This window comes from Penicillium cosmopolitanum, assembly GCF_028827165.1.
Source record: "Penicillium cosmopolitanum strain IBT 29677 chromosome Unknown utg000006l:49.0-5199605.0:1.0-5204138.0, whole genome shotgun sequence".
Taxonomy (NCBI): Eukaryota; Fungi; Ascomycota; class Eurotiomycetes; order Eurotiales; family Aspergillaceae; genus Penicillium; species Penicillium cosmopolitanum.
Window position 1 is genome coordinate 2919895 of NW_026622676.1, and position 17371 is coordinate 2937265.

General features: G+C 49.2%; 6 protein-coding genes across 6 annotated transcripts; 1 reads left to right on the plus strand and 5 right to left on the minus strand.

The window, feature by feature from the left end:
- Nucleotides 1-653: 653 nt before the first annotated feature.
- N7509_005620 (uncharacterized protein) lies at nt 654-1055 on the minus strand (the record flags this gene model as incomplete). The annotated part of the gene is made up of 1 exon (XM_056630257.1): nt 654-1055. The coding sequence occupies one exon, from the start codon at nt 1053-1055 to the stop codon at nt 654-656; it is 402 nt and encodes a 133-aa protein (XP_056489559.1).
- A 1476-nt stretch (nt 1056-2531) lies between these two features.
- On the minus strand, nt 2532-4182 carry N7509_005621 (Major facilitator superfamily domain general substrate transporter; the record flags this gene model as incomplete). The annotated part of the gene is made up of 2 exons (XM_056630258.1): nt 2532-2833; nt 2934-4182. 2 exons carry the CDS (start codon nt 4180-4182, stop codon nt 2532-2534), a joined length of 1551 nt encoding a protein of 516 aa, XP_056489560.1.
- A 2770-nt stretch (nt 4183-6952) lies between these two features.
- N7509_005622 (uncharacterized protein) lies at nt 6953-8161 on the minus strand (the record flags this gene model as incomplete). Its single annotated transcript, XM_056630259.1, has 1 exon — nt 6953-8161. One exon carries the CDS (start codon nt 8159-8161, stop codon nt 6953-6955), a length of 1209 nt encoding a protein of 402 aa, XP_056489561.1.
- Nucleotides 8162-9037: 876 nt separating this feature from the next.
- On the minus strand, nt 9038-11028 carry hemA (5-aminolevulinic acid synthase HemA; the record flags this gene model as incomplete). Its single annotated transcript, XM_056630260.1, has 3 exons — nt 9038-9355; nt 9409-10631; nt 10695-11028. 3 exons carry the CDS (start codon nt 11026-11028, stop codon nt 9038-9040), a joined length of 1875 nt encoding a protein of 624 aa, XP_056489562.1.
- Nucleotides 11029-11946: 918 nt separating this feature from the next.
- Nucleotides 11947-15051, minus strand: N7509_005624 (Acetolactate synthase mitochondrial; the record flags this gene model as incomplete). The annotated part of the gene is made up of 7 exons (XM_056630261.1): nt 11947-12169; nt 12250-13021; nt 13087-13638; nt 13700-13767; nt 13818-13912; nt 14270-14853; nt 14982-15051. The coding sequence occupies 7 exons, from the start codon at nt 15049-15051 to the stop codon at nt 11947-11949; spliced, it is 2364 nt and encodes a 787-aa protein (XP_056489563.1).
- An 848-nt stretch (nt 15052-15899) lies between these two features.
- Nucleotides 15900-16391, plus strand: N7509_005625 (ribonuclease H-like domain-containing protein; the record flags this gene model as incomplete). The annotated part of the gene is made up of 1 exon (XM_056630262.1): nt 15900-16391. The coding sequence occupies one exon, from the start codon at nt 15900-15902 to the stop codon at nt 16389-16391; it is 492 nt and encodes a 163-aa protein (XP_056489564.1).
- Between the last annotated feature and the right edge of the window lie 980 nt (nt 16392-17371).

Consider the following 17371-nt stretch of genomic DNA (forward strand, 5'->3'; position numbering starts at 1 on the left):
TAGAGCGTGTTTTGTCAGGCTGCGAGAGGAGAATTACGATTTTTATTGGCCTATTCAAAAGCTCATACGAACGGGTTTTGTGAAGCGTTTGCACTCAGGGCAAAGATTTACAGGTTTTGTGCATATCCTCTAAGGGTTAAGGGCCATAAAATGCACTGACAAGGCTTTGACCGGCATGGATTATAAAATTGCGGATATCCCATTCACCGTCAATACGATATTCTTGGGAGAAAAAGACGATGACCTTACGCCCAGCTCGTCCCATGGACGTGCAGTTGGATCAGCGCTTGCAATGAAGGCGGCATAACTTGGGATAGGATTTTTATGACAGGAAAAATATGAAGGGCCAAAGTCTAGGAATTAATGCCCCACGTCCCATGCCGCCACGTAGGACCATGGGATGATCATATGACGAGGATGCAGAATAGTTCACAGTCTCGCTCTAGTCAATGGACGATATAAATGAATGAATCGATTCTCCTATCTGCTAGTATCTCGTTCGACAGCCTCATCACAGCAAGCACACTCCCCACCTCCACTCACTATACACCAGCCTACTATATCATTGCTAACAGAATGATTGGTTAGGAAAGAAGAGCACAGTGTTAGAAATTTTCACAAGACTCACCAATCCCGAAATCCTCTCAAAGAGCTTAGATGCAAGTCATAGAGGGGGTACCGGCACCACAGGTGCAAGGGGTCTTGCCTTCTTCATGGAAGCAAAGACATCCATTCTGGAGGGCGGTGCTGGAGCCGGTATCATACGCAACACCGGAGCAGCTATCACCAGAGCAGCAGTCACTAAGGAAAGACTGAGCAACGCCCAGCACATCGTTTCCATCAGGGCTTCCACCATTGGGAATGAACTCGATGGTGCAGGAACCGGATGTCCAGAGGGTGTTGGAGTTGTCATCCAGAGTCGACCCATCGGTTGGGATTTGGCCTGATGCATCGACGCAGTCGGAGCTTGTTGCTGGGAAGCAAGACTTGCAGTCGGTATTCTCGTTGGCCAGAGTGGCGGCGAGGAAGAAAGGGAGAAGAGCGAGGAGCTTCATAGTGAATATAGAGTTGATTGGTATGAAGAAAAGGATTTTGTAGGGATTTTTTGAATTCAGAGCTGGTTGATTCTCTGATTCTGCGGTAGACTTGGCTTTTATTTATACAATTTTGAGGCCCATGCCGATCTTACAGCAACTTACGAAGAGCCCCCAAAAGGAAGTGATGCTCATCATGAGAAAGGATCATCTGTGGGACTCTGCTAGGTCTTACATTTAGCACCAAGCCAACCAGACGAGATTATGACGGTCAAAGGCCAGGGCATTGCTTGCAGATCACATTCTCTGTATAGATTACTAGGACATCCGGTTACAATTGTTGGCAAAAGAGTCTTCTCAAGAAATATTGTTAAAACTTGGTGCTGGTAGCTATAATATGTTGATCAGAACAGTGATGGTCTATATAGATAAAGCATAGGGCATTTCTGCCTCGCAAAACAGAACCCTCTATATCAAAACCTAGCATTCTGCTAATCCTCTCTAGTTTGACAAGAGTCAATATTCTTTAACACAGCCAACACCGATGGCAGATCGACATAAGTAAGATATCCCTCAGAATTCCAGCCTCGAACAGATCTTTCGGATCAGAAATGACACGCGAGCCGACGAGCCGTGGTAGATACAAACGAGTCAGCCATGTACTAGTAGATCAAATCTGGTGACATATCCACTCATCACAAATACATCCACAAGACTAGATACAACAGTCCTGTTGTGATATTCTGATACAGTAAGACTTAACCCTCTTTAGCAAGGGCCACCGAGCGACCGAATCAGCTTCTCGTGCAAAAGCCGAGATTAAAATTCTGGGGTACAGACCCCACGCAGAAAGCTTTGCTTTTACAATGATCGCCGAATTGATTTCGAGAACAAGCTCTCCATTGCCGACGCCCCTCCCGTGTCCTGCTTACGGGCTCCACTATTGGGTTTTCTTCACTGCGACCTGCCAACCTTTTAGATGGTTGCCGTTGATTTGGTCACATAGTCATTCCGAACATCGTTATTCCAAGGAGTTTTATATCAATATCGATATCCAGGCTGGAATTATATCTTCCGACACATATAGAGAATGTTGCAGACACCCTTAGGTAAGTTCTAATTCAGCAGTGAGCCATGGCATAGATTTCAGCCCCCAATGAATTAATTTGTCACCTATTGTGACTAGAGGTGTTCGCCCCATTAGCCCCCACATAATCCTTCTAAATGCTTGCCTATGGCCGGCTTACGGACTGGCTTTCATGTGAAAGAAGTGGAACTAGTATGGGACTCCCTAATATTTGAAACAAAATTGTAGTCGTGTTCCAGTTCAACAGTCTTCGTGCCAGGGGAACTTTTGAGGACGACTTGGAAAAGAGATGATGCTACGGGATATTGTTCTAGGTAAGAGTTGATGGGTATGCAAAATGTTCATGTCCATGGTCAACGGATCCTTCATAATTATGATAGTCATGAAAATAATTAACACTATACAAAAGTCTAGGAGGCATCAATAGATCTGAACTGGCTTCGCCTCCGCTCAGTATGAATCTCCCGATCGGCCGCAAGCTGCTGGGCGAACTTGCTCTTCTTCCGAATCTCAGGACCCTTCCAATAGAACACATAAATAGGAATTAAGACCAAGAAGCCAATACAGCCTAGAATGGTACTCGCCCACTGAAGGTGATATTTCTGGCCAATATTGGTGTACATCGGCGTCGAGTACATGGTCGCGATACCAGCGAGGAAATCACGAGCGAATCCGTTACCTCCGGTTGCTGATGCGGAATAAGGACCGTAGGCTGCGACCATGTAATCGATTGTGGCCATGTAGATTGCATAGTTGGCCATGGCAATCATGCAAGAGAAGATGAGAGGTGCGATCCAGGGGCATTGGGGGACCCATCGAGGTCCATGCGAAACCAAGTAGGCCGATTGGCTCGAGGGGGGCTATGAAGAGAAGGAGAAGAAGACGTCGCTCGGCATATCGACTAGCGGCGCCTTCTTTGGAGCGTAGCTTTATTTGACGATAGATGTCGGGCAAGAAGATGAAGTAAGCGAGGAGATAACCGATCAAAATCGAACCGAAGGTCATTCCGATGGCCAGAACGGACATGTCCCACTGTTTAAAGACCAGGGTGAATGATTCGGTGAAAACGAAGATCAGAGCGTCGGAGAAACCTGAGAGCAAGGATAGGAACAGCACAATAGGTTCAAGTAGGAACATCTCGAAAGGCCGACGCCAGATAGTCAAAACCTCGCGAAGTTCTAGACGAGGGTTCTTAAGTTCATTCGGGCCATAGACCTCTTCCTCGCCAGCCTCCCGGCGACGCTTGGCTTCCTTATCGACCAAAAGTGTAGCACGAGTCTCAGGTACCAAGACGAAATGCATAGCTTGTGTGACACCACCAAAGATTAATTGGACCCAGAAAACCCAGTGCCATGACAGGTATTGGCCGATAATACCACCAAAGAAAGGTCCAATAGTCGAGCCTCCCACCGAAGAGAGCACCACATATGCCACTGCGTAGCCCTGGTTATCAGGTTCCCACATATCGGCCGTCATACCCAGGGTGACGGAACCACCAGCAGAACTCAAACCACCCAGAATACGGCAAACGACGATAGTGCCAAAGTTAGGCGCCAAAGCGCATGGAATCTGCCAGATATTCACCAGAAACAACGAGAGCTGCATGATGGGCCAACGGCCAAACTCCTCCGACCAGGGCGCCCAAAGCTCACACCCAAACGCATATGCGACGAGGAACACACATTGCCCGACTCGGGCGGCTTGTTCGCTAATGTGGAATTCCTCCGTCATGCCAGTAACGGCGCTGGCGTAGACACCTGTGTTGAAGTTCATGGACATTTGCACGACAAAAATCACCGAGATGATAATCCATTTCTTGTAGGTGGGGAAGCAGAAGCCGAGTTTATCGTAGCACTCGTCTTCTGTGAGCTCACGTTTCCCGGCTTTCTCGACTCTGGGGCTACCGTGCTGGCTGCTGTTGTCGGATTGAGAGGCATTTTCGGCGTGGGTATCGTCTCCGCTTGCGACTTTCTTCGAAACTTGTTGTATTGTGTCGGGTTGCTCTATTTTGTGATCATCTTCCCGCTTCTCGGAGAGCGGAAAATCGTCCGAGACAGCCATGTGGCAAGGGGGATTGTATGGATCGATTGCTTATAGTATGGGAGGAACAAATATGTGCACCTGAAAGTCAAAAGTGGAGTATAGGGGATGGGAATGGGGATAAGTGGGTTCCAACGTTATCCCCTGGGAGAATGGAGCAAAAATAATAGATATCAGGGCGACCATGAAGAAACGATTTATATTTATGCAGCTCAAAGATAGCAAAGTGGAACCGGGGGCACATGGATCAATGCGTATGCAACTTTCGCATCATGGAATCAGTCGGGAAAGCTGGAACAGGATACGACAATGTCCATCGGTAGAATCCGCAGGCCGTGGGTGGTTTCTGTAAATCCGAGGACATTGTGAGATTCGTCCATGGAGGCAGGAACAGTATCCACAGCCAACGGCAACTTGTAACATGAATGGGCAGGCCTGGGCAATGCCTGGGGAGCTGCAAAACCTGTTATAGATCTACCTCCACTGTCGTGGGGCTGTCCGGGGTTGTCGGTAGCCCGATTACTACGACGTCATATCCGCGTCAATCCATCGATCTTCTCCACTTCAAGTTGTCCTGGGCGTTCAGGGCGCATGGAGGACTCACAGAGGCACCAATTCATTTAGATATTAATGGCTATGATCGGGCCTCGAGATGGGCGCTAGAAGGAGGGCGTAAGTGTGATGTTGTCATACTCCAACTGACCTGTTTTATCAAGCCAATAGAAATACTTCTTGGAAGCGCGCAGCCTCTTCCGTTCTTTTGATCGAAAATCATACCACAATGTCCATGCTTCCATGGTTCTGCTTGGAATTGGTCCGAGCTATGTGAGGTTAGGTTCGTGGTCGCCTATAAGCCAGCCTTAGGATCCATACCTGTGCAACGAGCTATTAGACGAAGACTTCACAGCATCTTCAACAGCAGAACATGTTTCCGAGGGTCGATAAGATATCGCTTCGACTGCTTAACATTCACAAGCCTTATGGCGCCGAGTGACGTGCTCTTTGAGCCAATTGCCACAGCTTGGCGATATCTCGGCGTTGCCCAAACCGGTTCAACCGAGTCTCGGCAAAGGCGTCATCATCCATGGTTCACACTAATGTACAGATCTGTAGAGCATACATGGGACGTTCGCACTGGTCATGGGAGGTCATTCTCCGACCGGAGATAAGCCTGATATCTTACTTCGCCATCGCACTGGTCCTCTGTACTAGAGTAGTTATGATAGCTCGAATAAAGCAGTGCTTCTCCACCAGGAGGTGTTGGATCTTTGCTGGTACGTATACTTCATAATTGGCTTCAATTATTGCACTTGATCAAGATTTAGATAAATCCAAAAAGTAAAAGTACACCGGCGATACAAATTCCAATCCCCGGCTGTTTGACCAATCCTAGCTCCCAAAGATGCAATCAATCATGCAGGGACTTCTTTATGAACAATTGCGAAATGTGCTCGAGATCGACCCCTCGTATTAAACCTTTTATCGCAGGATGGATGGGGGCATAAATACGCGCCGGCTGAAATGTGCGCTGATTCAATGTGTCGCCTCAGATTTGCTTTTGAGAAGAATCCACCGGTATTGGGGCAGTTTATCCAGCCACAGTGGATTTTCTCCTTTTTCCTGATCCGACCGAATAGAATTGATTAGATTATGTTGTGCAGTATGTACAGTATGTTGTTAAAGGCGACGGAGATGCTTACATGGGTTGGGTTGGCGGATCAGTTTCAGTTCCAGGTTCTAATGCAGCTTGAGTCTCAGAATCAGGCGCAGGCGGACGAGAGCCGCCTTCACGTTCAAGCCACGACAATTTTGCCTGAGCTCGGAGACGTCGCCAGGTTTGTTTCGACAGCTTGTACTCCGGTTCTAATCTCCGCTCAATCGCCTCCGGAGATAAGCCATCCCGAATATAGTTCCTAACCTTCCCTTGAAGCTCAGTATCCTAAGTTGTCGGTTTCGCTTGCTGCCGAATCTCCCACTCTTGCAAGCGCCGCGTGAACGTGCGCATTGAGATTGGAATACCGTGCCTTTCATTTAAATGCTTGCTTATCTCCTGTCGTGTTGAGCCATTATCATAAAGTGAAATAATCTGGCAGTGGTAGCTGGGGTGTGGAGGACACAGATGTATAGAGTGCATCGAGGAAGTTGTGGTTATGTGTTCGTTGAAGCTACAGTATTGGAGCGATCGAAACACGGCAGTGATGGACGTGAAGAGAAAAGGTAAACAACGAAGGCGTCGCATTGAACTTTGATGCCCTGATGCGTGAGGCAAAGACCTCTCGACTATATACTGTAATTCATAATTCAGGCTAAGCCTATTTAGGAATCCTCCCACATCAGCTATGGTATCGTGGTATCTTGGAGTCTTTATATGAGCATTATATGGGCTTTATATAGCCAGTATCCCATGGTGGTGGTTGCCTCATTCGTTCAAATAGTCAAAAGCTATCGCTGAGATGAAACGCGGGCCACTGGGGATCGTAGCCCGCTAGCTAGTACTACCGTGACCCTGAAGGAGGCTCAGCTGCAAGCGAAAGTACATTCCACATGGATTAACTTTCATTTCGCACATATACGATATAGGCCAGTTTCAATTTTACTGATTCATGTCGATTGAAGATATTATTGGACTGCAGCAAAGCATTTTCAGGTACCCTCTGTATATTGGTAGAGTAAATCGAAATATCAGAAAAACAAATGTCCGGGTATATCAAAAACAACCTCTCCAGTGGATATCACAATTAAAAAAGTAAAAATCATACGAAATCACACCCAACGCCCTTGACAACCCCACTCAATTCGAACCCGACTCCACCGGCCCTCGAATAGGAACCATAGCCCTCCGAACATACTTATAACAAACAGTCTTAAGCCTCCTCGGCAAAGCACCTGCAGAAGACGACCTCATAGACAACTTCCTATGCAAACGCGTAGCATCGAAGCTAGGTTTCCGCGCCATACCTCCCGCGCCCACCGGTGTCACAGCCGGCGGCGCCGTCACCGACGTCGTGCATCGCGTTTCAGGACTCGACTCCTCCGTTTGAACGGCCGTTGCTTCACTTGTATCATCTGTTGGAGAGACGGTGCTATTCGTTTCGGGCCGGCGCGTTTGTACACGCGCAAGTGGGACCGTGTGTATTTCCATGCGCCCAAGTGGGACCGTGTGTGTTTCCATGCGCGCAAGCGGTATCTCTTCTAATTCTGATTCGTGGCAGGGGAGAGGTATGGTTCTGAGGGCGGCGGAGATGCGGTCGTGCATGGCTTGGTCTTGGATTATTGAGGCCGGGGGTGGGGAGGGAGTTTCGTTTTCGTTTTCGGGAATGGACATTGCCATTGGCATGGTTGTGGGTTCTGGTTGCTGGTTTGCGATTATATCGTTCGCTTCGAGAACTCTTTCTTCAATGATGGCGTTCTTCTTCTCTTCGATCTCGGCCTGCAGGGCGTTTTGCGCGTTTTGGAACGTCGAGGTTCTGGCGACTGCTTCGAGTTCGTCTAGGTCGAGTTCTGCTTCGGAACCGGAGCAGTATTCGTAGTATTCATCGTCTTCGTCGGAGTCGGACTCGTCGGACCAATCTGAGTCTTCCTCTTCGTCTTCATCTTCGAAATCGCCCGTTAAAAGGTCCTCCAGTCCGACGCGGAGTTCGTTCTCGTCTGTCTCGGTATGGATCTCGGTCTCTGGTTCGGGTTCGCAAGGTTTCGCGTCGTGGATGGATGATAGCAGTTCTGGGCCTTGGGAGTATTCCTTGGCCTTATTGTCCAGTGTCGCAGTAGCAACTTCTAGATCCAAGCAAGAAGATGCCATATTTTGCATATTCAAGCTGTGAACAGCGCGATAAGCTTGCGAGACCAGCTGTCTCACGTAGTCGGCCGAGGCAGGGTGATCGGGGTGACTCGCGGCATGGGCGTAGATTTTGGCGCAGTGTAGTTCGAATACTTGGGCCAATTGAGAAACATCTTTGAAATTGGAGTCAATTGATGTGTGTTCTGGCCATGAGGTCGCCATTTTGGTGGTGGTGGTGATTAAACGTGGTGGATGTTGTGGTGAGAGTGGGAGAAAACGCGTGCAAAGGTAGCTTATCGCGTTAAGTACTCATCCCCCCCACAGGGGTTAGTTAGTTAGTGATATTGCGCATAATCCCTCAGGCATGCACCACACATTTCAGTCCCTCCCCTCATTCTCGGTTTAATTAGCTTCCTTTCTGGTGGGAGATTTTATGAGGGATTTATTTTGCCTTTTCTTTTCCAGTTTTTGAAAGGGCACAGTCTGTAAATAAACATACCAAGTCAGACACTGCACCCTGGATGTAGAACGAGATCTTTCTACCCCCTTCTTCCTAGTGACAATGCCTATTTCATAGACAGAGTGCCAGTTCCCTGGGCATAACGCCTAATTGAAGCGCAGATAGTCTTCCTCTAGATATTTGCAAGTCACCAGTCTACAAAACTACCCACATTTACATCTACAGCAAGGTAAGATAATGCCCCCGAAACTCATCCATTGACAAAATTCGAATCTATCTATCCACACAACCAAGTCGATACAGGAAGACGGATAAAATAAACAAAGTCAAAGGCGAGCCCGAAAAACCGGGGACCAAAAAAAAGCCAAAAAAAGTATAGTGTCATCCGTATACAAATGACGATCATGATCACCGTCATGTATTATGAACCAAATGGTATGTAGGATAGATGCAAAAGTACACATCACATCAACCAATCGAATGTAAAGGAATGGACAGGATATAGACAAAGCATGCATCAGCTTGAATCCCAGGCAAGTCCCAGCCTGACCGGGAAACTCCCCCCGGACCCCCCAAAATGAGACCAAAGGAGACCCCCCACAGTCTAGGACGTGGCAACTAAATAGCACCATCCCCGCTTAAGCGGCAACACCAACAGGAGCGGGGGCGATGGGCGACTTCGCGCTACCAAGGGGGGTGCCGGTCTTCATGCGAGGAGGCACGGGAGCGGCCTGAGCCTGGGTCTCGGCTCCGAGTTCACGGGTGATAGCGACCTCGAGAGACTCGGTAGCCGCGAGGCCGAGCTGGGATTCTTCCCAAATGGGCTGGTTCGCGGCCTCGGCGCCCTCGACGCCGACACCGACGAATCCACCCATGTTCTCCCAATCGCTAGCACGCTTGAGGCCCAGGTCGTTCCAAACGGCTTGCACGGCTTGAACAAGGTGGTCGCGGAGGGGCTTGACGTGGCCTGGGGTCGGGGTGATGCGCAGACGCTCCTCGCCGCGGGCACGGTGGGGTAGTTGATGGCCTGGACGTAGATGCCGTGCTCCTCGAGCAGCTTGTCAGAGGCCTTCTTGGCGAGTTCGGCGTCACCGACCAGCAGAGGCACGATGTGCGAGGGGTTCGGGATAACGGGGATGTCGAGAGCCTTCAGGGAGTTCTTCACGGCGCGGGTGTGGAGCTGCTGCAGGACGCGGTCACGAGGTTGCTCGGACTGGTACTGGATAGCGGCGTCGGCACCAGCCATGGTTGCGGGTGGCAGGGAAGTGGTGAAAATGAAGCCGGGTGCCAGGGAGCGGATGGTATCGACCAGGGCGTGGGATCCAGCGATGTATCCACCGACGCAACCGTAGGCCTTGCCCAGGGTACCGGTAATGATATCAATACGGTCCATGACCGTGCCCTTGGTGCTCTTGGGAGAAGCGGTGTCCTGCGACGCGTAAACGTCGTAGTCGAGGTGCTCGGCGACACCAGCTCCGTGGGGACCGTACATGCCAACAGCGTGCACTTCATCCAAGAAAGTGATAGCGCCGTACTTGTCAGCCAGGTCACAGATCTTCTCAATTGGCGCAATAGATCCGCACATGCTATACACAGATTCGAAGGCGATGATCTTGGGAACGTTGAGAGGCAGAGAAGCCAGCTTGGCTTCCAGATCTTCCATATCATTGTGTTTGAAGACCATCTTCGCCGCTCCAGAGTGACGGATACCTTGAATCATCGATGCGTGGTTCAGGCTATCGGACAAAATCACACAATTGGGCATCTTGCTACCCAGAGTCGCGAGGGTAGCGTCATTGGCAACGAAGCATGAACTGAAGACCAGGGAAGACTCCTTTCCATGCAACTTGGCCAGAGTATCCTCCAGCTGAACGGCATGCTGGTTGTGGCCAGAAATATTGCGGGTACCACCCGCACCCGCACCATAAGTATCAAGAGTGCGGTGCATGGATTCCAGAACCTTGGGGTTCCGACCCATACCGAGATAGTCGTTGGAGCACCAGACCGTCACGCGCTCCTCGGCCGAGGCCGTGTGGGCACGAGGAAATTCCTTGGCGAGGCGATTGATGTTGTTGAAGTAGCGGTACGACTTGTCCTTGTGCTTCTTCTCGAGTTCGGTGTTGTAGAATTCATTGTAGTCGAATCGGGAAGTGACCGGGGACTCGGGGCGAGCACCGCGGGCCGCGGCATCCGCCGCAGGAGCAGGACGGAGATGAGCGAGGTTAGGGTGGGCTGCTAGCCAATTAGTATAGATCCCAAGTGTCAATCAAAATCGAGATTCCGTCGGAAACTCACCCTGCTCATTCTTCTTATAGGTTCCTGGGGCGGCACTGGCGGGATGACCGCCAGTGGTGTGCAATGCACGCTTGTTGGATGGGGCCAGGAACGGCTTCGCGGCGGGGACTCCGGCGGCGGAGGAAGTGAATCGCTTGGTGCTGCTGAGACGGGCACTCTGGACTGCAAGAGCCTTGCTCATGACCGGGCAGCGGCGAGCCAGAACCTGGAGGTTGGACATAGTTCCACCGCCGGTGCTGGGACGGGTAGCCGTGGAGAGGGTGCGGAGGGCGGCGGGCGCGGTGCGCTTGAGGAAGGGGCACATAGCCCGGGACTGCTGAAGCATGGCCTCCATGATGATGATCGAATTGAAGCCAAACAAGGTGTGTGAAAGGCTGTAGGGGAGCAATGTTGCGGTGCAAAAAAGGAGGGAAATGAGACTCATGAAATTCCTGGGGCGGGGATTGAAAATGAGTCAGCAGATGACAAACGGGGCGTTGTGAATGGCCAGACTTGACAGTGGAGACTCGACAGCGGGCACTCGACAGGACACTTCACTAAGGTTGGTGCGGTGCATCTCGGAAGATCCTCCCCATTTGGGCCTGCGGCACGTTTCATCCGAATTTAGTCAGCGTCCCCCGGTATCAGAAGGGCCCGGGTGGCCCGAGGTTACTTACTTGACATTTGCTGTGAAATCTCCGCAGCGGCAAATACACTTTTAGGTGCGGGGGAACCTTCCAAGTTCCGCAGTCTTCAAAAAGGGAAATACCACAGCCGGTGAGAGAAACAAGATCGGTCAAAACCGGAATTGCGCCCGCAATTACTATATACGAGTAGGCGATAATGGTAATGCTAACCATACAACTGATCCAAACCGCCCAATTGGTCAAATTATCTGCAACTAGGTGGCGGGAAGTTGGAAGCTGGAACGTTGTAATAAACGTATGAAGAGATATTTCCCGATAATCTAGATCGTCATCATTGAAACTGTGGTCACATGGGCAATTCATGTTGCACATACTGAGAACTTTGAATGAGTAATCGGCAGTAGAGGAACTGGTACAGTCTGTTTCTGTCTATGGAAGGTTGACTCTTCGTCCTCTTGGAAGAGTCGACCAGAACTCACTCGTGTAGGAAAAGTCTCGCGCGCCATGTGTAACTTGGATTACTAGCGTGGTTTTTACACATCTGATCTGCTTTTGTTGCCTAAAAGCAGGCAAAATCCTGAGAACAAAGTAAGCCCTTTTGTCTAGCAGAAAAAAAAAAACGGTACTCAAACGGCAGAGTTGTATGTAATGAATTCGTGTAAGCCACGCCCAGCAGGAACCATTGGCAGAGTCAAGGCCTTGGGTGAAATCATGACTTCCAACAACGCCAGTCCCTTAGTGTCCAAAAGCCATCGCAGTTTCTCATCCGCATCATTTTCACTCGTACACTTTCGAGCTTGGACACCCATCGCTTCCGCGGTTTCAACAAATTCAGGGTTAATTTGAACGCTGTGGGCAAAACGGTTCTGAAAGTATACGGTTTGGAGATGCGTGACCATACCCTTCTCCTCATTATTTAGGACAATTACTTTAATGTCGATATCGAACTGCTTCGCCGTAAGAACGAAGCATCGCCGTCGATGTCAATGACTAAAGCATCTGGTCGTCCGACCTTTGCCCCAATCGCGGCAGGCAACCCAAATCCCATCGTTCCTAAGCCACCCGAAGTCACCATCGTGCGAGGGTGCCTCCAACGAAAGTGTTGAGCAGTCCACATCTGATGCTGACCGACCCCTGTTGTAAGAATTGTACGATCCTTTATTGGATCGACTAGCTCGCTTAGCTTCTCTATCAGTTTTTGGGGCTTAATACGCCCACTGCCCGAAGGACTTTCCTTCTCAAAGGCCTGAAAAGGGTATTCGGACTTCCACTGTTGTACTTGTGCAATCCAGTCTGATTTTTCTGCTCGGGTGATAAGTGGGAGTAAGAGCTTGAGATTCTCTGCACTATCTCCTTGAACAGGGATGTCTGCTTGAACAATCTTGTTGATATTCTTGCTTAAAATATCGAAATGAATAATTCCACCAGTGCCTTCAAGAGCCGCTTGTCGAGCGCTAGGGGCAAACTTCGGAATGCTTCCGGTTACACGATCGTCAAAGCGTGCTCCCAGTGCAATAACTGTGTCGGCGTTTTGGATTACCATATTAGCATACCCAGACCCATGAAGACCAAGCATATGGAGTGCTTTGGGATCCATTTCGTCAAATGAACCAAGGCCTTGAAGGGATGTTGTGACAGGAATATTGGCTTTTCTTGCAAGCTCGTGTAGTAGTTGCGGGCCTTTTGGAGATGCCAGCACTCCTGACCAACATAGAGGATAGGTTTTGCGGGACCCATTGATCATGGCTGCTGCATTTGCTATCGACTTTCAAGGGCTTCTTGTCGGACATTGGAAATGGCTTTATCAATCCTAGTTTGTGCTGCTGGAAATTCGAGACCAATAGGGGGAGGTATTTGAGGGACGGGCGTTCGTAAGACATCGGCTGTCACGTCTTTCGGCAGCTCAACAAGAACGGGTCCAGGTCGCCCGGAGGTTGCGATCTTGAACACTTCGTCAATTTTCCGCGGAAGATCGGCGACTTGCCTTACAGAAACATTCCATTTAGTGCAGGGCTGAGTCATGGCAATTATGTCGGCCTCTTGGAAGGAATCCATGCCCGTCGCGTAAGTCGGGACCTGACCACAGAATGCGACCATAAGAGTCCCATCAGCGAGCGCATCCATAAAGGGCGTAATTAGGTTTGTTGCCCCAGGTCCCGACGTTACCAAAACAACTCCAGGCTTTCCAGTCACTCGCGCATACCCTTGGGCCGTATGCCCAGCACCTTGCTCATGACATGATAGAATGAACTTAAGTTCGTTTCCGGCATCGTAAATCGTGTCAAATATGGGAAGAACAGCACCACCCGGGTACCCAACTGGATTGAAAAGGGTGATTAGACAGGTTAAAGAGATTTGGAAAGCCTAGAAGCCTCTCACATATTCTATCCACGGCATAACGGGTCAACATCTCTTTGAATATTTGACCTCCTGTCATTCCGACAAGCCTGTCACAACGGTTAGAAAGATTTTGGGTGTTGATGAAATTTTGACGCACGAATAGTCAAGTTCTTTCTGCTTGTCCCGTCGCACATTCTTCGGTTTCCAGGAAAGCTGAGACTTCCCAGGATTGAACTCAGGGGGATTGGAATACTGTCCTCAAATGATTGTGGGTATATTTAGACACAACTTCCTCAGCACCGATAGAAAGTCAGGGCACTTACTCAGCAAAGGCTGTGCTTATCTGACGTTCAGAATGTAGAAACAATGACTCCTGCAGACCAATTGAAGGTCGCCATGGTTGAAAATTATTACGGCACTGAAACCGTCGGCAGGAATGAAAGCCAGTATACTTCTGAAGTTATTTAGTACTAATACCCAACTATAATACTAGTAATGAAGTATTCCAGGCTTAGATAGTAGAACAATGACACCAACTTGAATCAGAATCCCTCGCTAATTCGATACAATAATCCTCTTATTATCAAAATGGCTCCCCTCCCTCCCAACCGCCACATCAACCATCCACCTCGCACAGCTCTCACGCGTAATAAACAAACTCGCTCCAGACTCCGTACTCCCAAACGTCTTGACCGGGTTCAACCCTCCACCCTTCAATCCGACCGGCAAAGGAAGCGTCCAAATAACATCCTCTCCACAAACCTCCTCGATCTCATCATTAACCGCATTATGATCCTTATAGGACTCGGAAACATTACTAAAAGCAATCATAAATCGAACAATATACGGCGTAACAGCATAACTCTCGCCGACGCCTAAAGCATTCATGACAACCAAGCGAGGTTTGCTGCCGCCAGTTGCTGTGGGGCCGTTGTGCTGCGCGTGTATGAGGGCCCGGGCAGCATTCCTAGTCGAGTCTGCGATTAGACGTGGGGGACCAAGAAACTTTCCCCAGGGATTTTGACCTGCGCGCGGCGCGTTGAGGAAGACGAGAACTGCGTCTACTGGGACGCCGGATGCTTTGAATGCGCGTGCCATGTCTTCTTCTGATAGAGGGGAGCCCTCGACGACGGTGAGTCCTTCTTGGGGCTCGATGCTGTCGGCTTTGCGGACCAGAATGGTCACCGTGAACCCTGGGGACCCTTCTTAGTACTATTATTCAAACTCAGGCTCCTTTGATGTTCCGTGACATAATTGAGAAGTCTCATATAGTAGCCTGAGATCTAAGGAAATACCAGTCCGTTGGCAAGCTACTACATACCTTGTTCCAAAGCATATTTATACCCGTACAGACCCGTTCGCCCTGTTGCCCCAAGGATAAAGAGATGCATGTCGGCCACTAGCAGCGATCGTCAGCTAAGGAAGTCGTGACACAGGATATTGTAAGCGCAATGTACAGCCCGATTATGTATCGGAGGATTGGAAACCTCCTATTATTGTAGTTGCGCGAAAAGTGTGGCAAATTGACTGGAATCGCACTTTCGATTGACTGTCTCCATAAAGGTTCGAGCCTTTTGAACTGTCATTGGTCCAAATACCCACGTCAGGTGGTCCATGCGCATTCTAGCGCGTTGGCTTACTATGGCTTATCCCTCTTAGCCAACCATGTTAAACGAAGTAGTCTTGGACAGAAGGATAGTATTCTTTGAATTTTTGGGTGAACTTGCGACTCAGATAATTGCTTGGGATAAGGAAAGGAGTTTCAGATTTCATTTCAATTACTGTAACTACCAGTAGGCCTTGTTGAACGAGTGTATCATGTGACCAATCTGGATATCTGGGTCCTGATTGGCCCGTTAACTCGCCCGTTTGCTTCAGGTCTCTCATTCATCACAAACAGTCAACCAGATCACTTCCCTCATTTTACTTCCTCCAGAGAAAGGTTTACATTTCTATCCTCAACAAGTCATTCACATCTCTGCCTTGCATCGACTGCCGCCCCGACACCTGGAGTCGGCTCGACTACCTAGGGCTAGAGATAGCCCGAGCTCATCTTACTTCCCTACATGCATCCAAACTGGAAGCATTCACAGTGGAAACCACCGTTGTAAGCAACAAAGACCCTTCACGGGTGAAGGATTTCCAGATAACTGATCACAGATACAAAGTTACCTGACACATACACAGTGCATCACTCTGAAAGCCCACAGCCTTTTCAGTATTCGCAATCCTCGCAGAAATGGTCTACACCATAAAAGTTTGGATCGATGGGGGTTGCAGAGGCAATGGAACACAAAATGCAACTGGAGCCGCTGCCGCCGTTTTCGAAACAGAGCACGGTGACTTCACCTGGACGAGGTTGCTACCCTCACATCCTCCGCCAACAAGCCAGCGTGCTGAAATCGACGCCCTGAACCTAGCACTGGACCAAGCCCTGGTGTTGCATGGGGAGCTTACCCGCCGCCCAGGGCTCGATGTGAAAATCTATTCCGATTCGAGATACGTGGTTAACTGCATGACCCAATGGATGCCCAGATGGATCAATAATGGCTGGCGAAATTCTGCTGGCAGGAGTGTTGCGAATCGAGATCTACTAGACCATTCTTGGTATCTGGACAATGAATTGAAACAGCGGGGATATGTGGAGTATCTCTGGATCCCGAGGGAGGAAAACGAGATTGCACACAGGCGGTGCGATGAACTACTGAACAACCCCAACCACTGGCAGTAAGGCAGATGTTATGTGTCTTCTCACTCCTACTATTTTTCGACTGAAAGGCCACATCACCGTCACAACCGCCGACTACCATTCTATCGTGCAGTCACTGGTACAGCAATTCCAATATCTCTACCCTTCTCACCAGCCGCAGGTTGTTTGCCTTTCCTCCGACCTGAATGCCCAGTTCCTCGCTGGCCCGCCTCATCCTTAATATGTTCCAAGGCTATCAATCATGTCATCTATACCATGACAGCCACAGCCTTTGCGCCTCCATAAGTGGTGGCCTCGATTAAGAGGAATGTATCTATTAACTAGACGGTCATATGGCATCGTCACCATCAAGTTTTTAGCAATCAAAACAATAAATATTTTAAGGAACAGCATAGTATAGAACATCATTTAAATCTATTATGATAGCAGCATCATGTGCCCCATGGACGTACAAACATAAAATCCAACAGTTCCAGGTTTGCATGCAGACAAAAGAGCAAGGGACTCAAGAGGTGGAGAGGAGCCAAACCCCAGGAACTTGAAGAAAGAATCAGCTTTTTGCCAGCACCCACCTGGGCATCAGATATCCCAAGTGCTTTTGGAACCCTGAACGTAGAAACAGCAACAGTAAACTGAGACATTCAATGCGAAAGTCAAAACAAGAGCCGAGCCCAGTTTTCGACCATAGAAATAGGTAGATGAACGGAGAGTAAAAGAGCCTGGAAGATTGAATAGAAACTTGAAAAAGGGCACACTGCTCCCTCCCGAAACCAGCCTTGGAAACTTGAACGAATACATCGATGGTAAAGTAATTTTTTGTAAAAATAAAACAGCGAGCCCTCCGCTCATCAACATCAACATCTATTGCATTGCGACGGCATAACATCACATCACATCAAATCACTGCTCCTCTTTTCTTATCTCATCTCTTCACTCCCCGCAAGCAATGAAACATCATGCAGAGTATTTGTAAATGAAATTCCATCAAAACAACAGGGGTA